This window comes from Branchiostoma belcheri, unplaced genomic scaffold, assembly GCF_001625305.1.
Source record: "Branchiostoma belcheri isolate BF01 breed outbred unplaced genomic scaffold, Haploidv18h27 scaffold12, whole genome shotgun sequence".
NCBI lineage: Eukaryota > Metazoa > Chordata > Leptocardii > Amphioxiformes > Branchiostomatidae > Branchiostoma > Branchiostoma belcheri.
In genome coordinates, this window is record NW_017802602.1 from 2,372,954 (window position 1) to 2,380,105 (window position 7,152).

General features: G+C 42.0%; 1 protein-coding gene across 2 annotated transcripts in view; it reads right to left on the reverse strand.

The window, feature by feature from the left end:
- The window catches only part of LOC109462776, a 20,662-nt gene extending 15,620 nt beyond the window's left edge, over window positions 1-5,042 (reverse strand). For both annotated transcript variants that reach the window (XM_019759370.1, XM_019759371.1), the window contains exons 1-3: window positions 4,982-5,042; window positions 599-717; window positions 94-234 (exon numbers count right to left, since the gene is read on the reverse strand). In XM_019759370.1, the coding sequence (XP_019614929.1) occupies window positions 94-234; window positions 599-717; window positions 4,982-5,039 (318 nt within the window). In that variant the 5' untranslated portion in view covers window positions 5,040-5,042. The remainder of the gene's footprint in view (window positions 1-93; window positions 235-598; window positions 718-4,981) is intronic.
- Between the last annotated feature and the right edge of the window lie 2,110 nt (window positions 5,043-7,152).

Sequence of the window (7,152 nt, forward strand, 5' to 3'; positions counted from 1 at the left end):
AACGGACTCCGCCTCTGTTGCGTCGCCAAATAACTATAATAAAGACCCCCCACCCACACACACACACACACCATACGTTGCTCCCGTCCTTACCGTTTCATCGTCCCTGCGCATGACGTTGTAGGTTCTCTGCAGACAGTCCATGAGGGCTGGGTGCGCCCGGAAGTACCGGTTCGTCGGAGATTTGAACTCGCTCACCTCGAAGTTCAGAGACAGTGGGACATTTTCGATTCCCTGGGGACAAAATAAGAGAGAGAAATGTTACATTTAATAGTAAAAGTTGAAACATTGAGACTGTATCTTTATAATTCTGTTCTAGAAAGATTTTATTTTAAATGTCTAGGAAGATTTTGACAAATTTTCTAAAAGAAAGATTCTAAAAAAAAATCTTTTAAAATTACCTAATTATTTTTCCTAAAAAATTTTCTTCAAAAAATTTTTTTCCGAAAAGAAATAATAAAAAACAAATTTCCAAAAAAAAATTCCAAAAAATTTACCGAATTTTTTTTACATTTCATTTCATTTTTTATCATTTTATTTTCTAAGAAAATCTTAGCCAGGAGGCTAGTAGAAAGGGTATTCTATGTCTTTTCATCACCTGCGAGTCGTACAGTTCGCTGCCGGTGTTCTTTGGGTCCTGCAACTCAGCGCCCAGACTGGCCGGGTCTCCCACTGGATAAAACATCTCGCCGCTGGGAAATTCCACTTCGAGTAACTCTGGGGAGGGGGAAGGGAGGAGGAGGGTTACAGATGGAACAAGAGGTCGTGGAAAAGCCGCCAGGGGGCCCAAAAACTAATCATTTCTAGGTCTCATCAAGACCTACCCACCTTCATGACAATGTACATAAAGTTCATTGAGTTATGCTGGTCACAGACGGACAGACGGACAAACGGATAGGAAAACGGACGGACGGGCAAACGTTACTGAAAACATAACCCTCTTAGCGAAGGTAAAATTTGTTAGGCAACCATTAGAATTATAGATTATGACATACACTTAAGAAGATATGTATTATCGTTAATTTACCAGCATTTATTTGTTTATCCAAGGACGTTATATCACATGTTGTAGCTCTTGGTGTATCTGTTTACTTGTTTAGTTGATTGGTTAGTCTGTAAGTTGGTTATGAGTTTGTTGGTTGGTGTTTCTGAAACAGGATCTCCAAAACTAATCTATTTCTTTGTGTATTGGAAAAAGTCCTGTTTGTCGCATTCCTTTCCAAGTCATGTAAAATATATACAGCAGACCTCTATATCAATCAATAAACAATGTACCCCCCTAACAGCACCCCCTAACAGCACCCCATAACAGAACCCCTTCCCCTTTAACAACCCCTCTCGCGGGGTTATTTGGGGGTACTGATGATGATGTATATAGACAGTTATCACATACAGGGAAGTTATCGCCACAGCTACTATGGAAAGTCTGTACACGTTTGTGAATTATGGCGACAATTAAACCCACACAGTTGACTTTTAGGGCAGACATTCTTCTATTTTTTTGTGTATTTGAAAAAAAATCCTGTCTGTCGCATTCCTTTCCAAATCATGACATAGCACACCTCTGTATCTAAACTGATATCACATACAGGAAATGTGCACATGTTTGTGAATTATGGCTGCAATTAGATCCACACAGTTGACTTTTACGGCGGACATTCTTCTATTTCTTTGTGTATTTGAAAAAAAATCATGCTTGTCGCATTCCTTTCCAAATCATGACATAGCACACCTCTGTATCTAAATCGTTATCACATACAGGAAATCTTTACATGTTTTACATGAATTATGGCGGCTTCAGCTGTAATTAAATCCACACAGTTGACTTTTAGGGCGGACATTCTTCTATTTCTTTGTGTATTTGAAAAAAAATCCTGTTTGTCTCATTCCTTTCCAAATCATGACATAGCACACCTCTGTATCTAAATCGTTATCACATACAGGAAATCTTTACATGTTTTACATGAATTATGGCGGCTTCAGCTGTAATCAAATCCACGCAGTTGACTTTTAGGGCGGACATTCCGGCGACTTTGCTGGCCTTTATCTCATCTGATACTCACGGTCCAATTAAACCATAACGAACAATAACCCAACAACAAGGGTTGACCGGTCACCATTGATTGTAGGTCCAAAGTGTGGCGATAGCAGATTGACGACAAGTGATTTGTGATTATATAACCACGGAAGCGATAAACTGTTATTGAACATGTAGACAAAAGAAGTGCCAGGTTGAAATTCGTCGACGTTTACTTCTTGCAGATAAAAGAGGGTTTGTTTGATCTCCAAGCAGATGTTTTGGTGGCTGCAAAATACAGTATCAAATTGGCCAGACAGTATCCATTTGCGACCCATACAGTCTGGCCAATGGATACAGCCTGCCCAATGTGACGTCGACACTGTATTTTGCAGCCACCGAAACATCTACTTGCAGATAAGAGAGTTTGTTGATTACTCGCGAAATAACTAGTCTCCTAGTCGACGTCTCCATGCCACCATGCCTTCTTACGTGGGTATGGATCGTAATCTCCAAGCAGATTATACGGAGGCAAGGCGCAGTATCCATTGGCCAGAGGAATGGACACTCTTATAGCCAATGGATACTGTCTTGTAGCCGTATGATCTGCTTAATTAATTGGAGATTACGGATCGTAGAATTCCACAAAAAAGGAAAATAATTTGCCCTCAAATGGACTTACTAAGGTCTATTTTTCACGGTGTTGGAAATTACAGTTAAAACTTGCTTCAAATTACAGTTAAAACTTGCTTCAAATTACAGCTAGAACTTTCAATGCTTCACCTATAAATATAGTAACTTGCCTCCGAAGAAATTTACTTGGAGGTTGCGAAACAGTACTACGCGTTCAAAAATATCTTCATAAACATCGAGTGCAGCACTTGTGTTGCATACATAAAAGGTCTAACCTTTCAAAAAGGCTACAGTAGCTTTGTTAAATCCAGTAAGAGGGAATTTCGCCTGAAGCTGGTATGACGAGAGTTGTGGCCTTTCTCTTTCCAAGAAGCCATGTTTAGCGACTGTCTCTAGAAGTGGGTTATGTGGTGTTGTTGTAAGGTTAGACGTTTCACAGAGATTTCCTCAATCTTTTCTTGCCGTACACGCAAAAGTTCACTTAGATTATGTACCTTTTCAGTGGCTACAAGATCAGAACAGCTGAATGCATAAAAAGTTTTGATCAAATGTATTTTACCGCCATTTTTTGTCTTATTTGGGTCACATTCCAGAATAAAGGTCAGTAACCGGCGCTTATTATTCTGGATATGAGCAAAACAGGTTTTTCTGCCATCTACGTAATCGCCATCTTTTGTCTTTCATTCAATGATTCACCGGGTCTTTGTTATGAAAGATACAGTCTTTCTAGCCTCCGCCATGCCTTTCTACGGGAATACGGATCGTAGAATTCGGCAAAAAGGAGAGTAAAATTGGCTAAGGGAGTCCGGCCGCGGGGAGGTAGTTTCTTTCCCTCCGAAGCGCGGCCAGTCAAACCTACAAGGCGGCCAAACTCCCCTGGCAAATATTCTCCTATATATAGCCAGCGTAGTTAGTCTGGTAGAGACTACAGTCTTGCCGCATAAGTCTTTTCTAGTCGCTCTCTTCGGAAATCTTGAGCGTGCAGGTGTTTCACAAGTCGGGTATAAGATCTAAGATCCTTACAAGCAGTTGTTACCACCTATATATAGGTATGTTTGATCAGCAAAACTCGAACCAGTAAAGCATGGGATATGTCAGTACTGCGCTGGTACATGTAACTCTAGGGCCCAAAATAAGTCTGGTTTTAGCTGCGTAGTGGATTTTGTAACATGCTTTTGAAGTTACAGACTAGTTGAATCCGATTTATATCTAGTTTTGTTGTGGAGTAAAAGTGTAGATTATGTACCAAGCTCTACGAATCTAGCTTGGGGGTTTATGAGTTTTTTTTTTCTGATGACATATTAGTTGTCGTCCTCGGTTTCTTGTGCGACGCCTTCGAAACATGAACAAGCCACGAAAGTAGCGGACAAGAAATCGAGAACTGATATGCCTCAGAGAAATAGCTGCATATATTATAGCACATAATAATTTGTAAGCCCCCCAAAAAATAAAATAGCCTGACAAGCAGGTCATAGTTTACCAATCGGATGTAAGTTGCGTATATAGGATTGGGCCTAATAAAACTGTTGACTCTATATCTAAATTTACAACCTACACATTACACAGAAATTTTCTATTTAGAATGGCAAAAATGCAGCTGATTAGCTTCTACCTAATGACTTAAATCACCGCATTTATATGCAGTGCTAAATATAAATCTTGTTTCATAAGATCATGTTTCATAAGATCACCGTCTTTCTAATCAAAACTAAGGAAGTCAACATTTTCTTTGCCTATTTTTCAAAACAGCGCTCTGTGTAAGCAAAGTTTACCCGTACTGTTGTGGTGACTACAAAGTAGAGTTGTATATCACTGTCTACTCTGCCACAATACACATCTTATTGATCTGTTTTTAATCGTCTAAACGTCACCCGAGTTCTGTAAAGCTGACGTGGACCTCACAAAACCGACGAGGAAACTGTCGGAATTATTCCGAATTTTACTTCCGTGTTTGGTCTGCGTAAATACAACACGACATCCGCTGAGATTGGAGGCGACGGAGTCAATATTTTTGTCATCTTTGTCGACAATTTTCTCCCTCTAGGTCCTGTCTTGAGAGAGAAAGATGATCTAGCCTCCATAGCATGCCAAAAGTGTGGGTTTTGAGGGGTCTTCAGGGTCTTTGGGAGCTTTTATGTGCTATTTTCTGATTGCATATAGACAACATAGCCGGCCTGGTTGAATTACCCCCGAACTGGGCTAATCAGAAAACAGCCGAAGACCACCAAACCCTCAGTTCTATAAGCCTGCTACGGAGGCTAAAGATGATCACCCAGGATAGCCTGAGGGCAAAAAGTCAGAAGGACCAGAGAAAATGGACATACAACGCACCTGCGTATGCCGCCGTCGCGAGTAGGGCGAACGCAGCACAAACTTTCCACAACAACATCTTCTCGCCCTTCCTTCTTTCCAACGCTATTCCGAAGAATCGTGGGTCCCCGACGAATTCTCGACGGGCTACGGGTTGATTTCCGAACTCAAACTCTCAAGGTTTCGCACTTTGCCGGAGAAAACTTGAGAGGAGCGCGCTTGTGGCACCTGCCCTGTCGTCTGTGTCTGATCTGACCGAACCTACCTACCTGGCGGTCTGACCTGTTAGGCGACCCTACACGGTCACGTGACGCCTACGTGCACAATTGCTGCAGGTTCTTAGCAAACCGCTAGGGGATCGCGTGGCGCTTCTGCACAGTCGTGGTGACACCTGTTAAGTGAGCGGTATCGGAATCGTGGTATCTTAGCAACCGTGGTCCCGTGTAGCCTTCCTACGAGCAGATATAAAAGCGATTGAGTTGAAATTGTCCTCTTCAAGGTCTCTTACTAAAATTACAGGAGATAGGAAACTAATTTTCTTCACAGTAAGTCAAACTCTTTGGCAAAAAACTAAAATGACTACTTGTATTTCAAACGCTTCATTTCAAACGTATAAAATGATGAAAAAAATGTGCTAAGAAATGGTAGTAAATGCTCAACATAAAACAGATTTCTATATCCAGAATATTTGCCATCAAATGAATGACGACCTTTATTGCACATATATTGTTGCCACGCCTGGCTAAGTACAGGTCACAACAAACATGACGAACGTATGCGGTTAACAGATACAACATAAAACTATCATTAGATAATTCAAATTGTCGCCTTTCACTTATGAAAGAGGCAAAAGAGCAGTTATGTTTTTCGATGGAAGGTTTGTCTAGTTGCATTAGTGCTCAAGTGTATGGTTAAAGAACATCCTGAAATAAGACAGAGAGAATCAGAGTGGACTTAATCCAGGCTAGCACTGACGTGATGCTGATGAAAGACCTCGGCTCACGCTCTCCAAACTCCCAAATTGGTCTCCATGTCGGAACAGTACTTCACATGTGTACTGAAGTACCCACGAGTGTCCGCTCCGTGCTTAAGTATTCCGCTAGAAAATAACTGTGTACTCTCTTTCGGACCAACTCCCCTGGCATGTTATCTCTCTCTATTTGGCCACTTTCTACTCTTTCTACTACATCATGATGATGAAAGACCTCGCCCAAACCCGTCTCCATGTCCGACCGGCACTTGACGTGTGTGCTGAAGTGCCCACGAGTGTCGGCTCCGTGCTTACTGAGTACTACTAGTGTTCCTAAGCCTTGTTTGCGTTTATCATTAGCGGCTGTTGAGTTGGGGTTTTATCTGCACCAATATGTACTCTCCGAGCACAGGTTTAACTTTAGGCTTCGGCTTATTTTTGACGTGTTTTTAGGCTTTACAATTTAATCGGGCTTTCTTTGTTATCCTGGTATTTTTTATATTAAACGCCAGACCAACCTTCTGGTATTGGCACCTGCCTGGTCAATTCGATATTGTCTTTGCAGCCAACAAAACATCTATTTGAAGATTTATATTTAACACAACTATTTATTTAAGCACGAAGACCTCGAAGTTTGGAGCAGACTGGCCAGATTTAGTAGATTTAGGCCACGCCTACCTTGTATATGAATCGAATGGAATTTGAGTTAAATTTGAGTCAAATCTGACAGCCGACTACCTCCCGACCTATTCCCTAACACCAACCAACCACCAGCCGACCTACCCCTAACTGATTCCCGGAGCCTGGTATAGGCTAGTCTGGAAGCAAAATTGTGACAGAGGCTAAAGCGGCACGCCCTTCACCACACTCACGGACGTGAGCAGTAACTGTTCCGCCCGCTTAGGTAGGAACCCTGACCCGTTCCACCCCCTGGCTACTCTCCAAGCAGGGGTTCCGGGTTTTGGCTTATTTTCGGCGTGTTTTAGGCTTTTTTATCAGGCTTTCATTTTTTTGGGACTGGTATCTTTTTTTACGCCAACCCGACTGGCAGTGTAAAGATACCAGTGCAAAAAGGAAAGCCCGATAAAAAAAGCCTAAAAATAAGGCAAAATCCAAACCTCTGCTTGGAGACTAGTCCCCTGGCGGGGGGCGTCGCTAGTACAAACAGCTTCTCGCACCGCCAAGCCAGGGCTAACCCTGTTATTATGACAACCGAACCGCG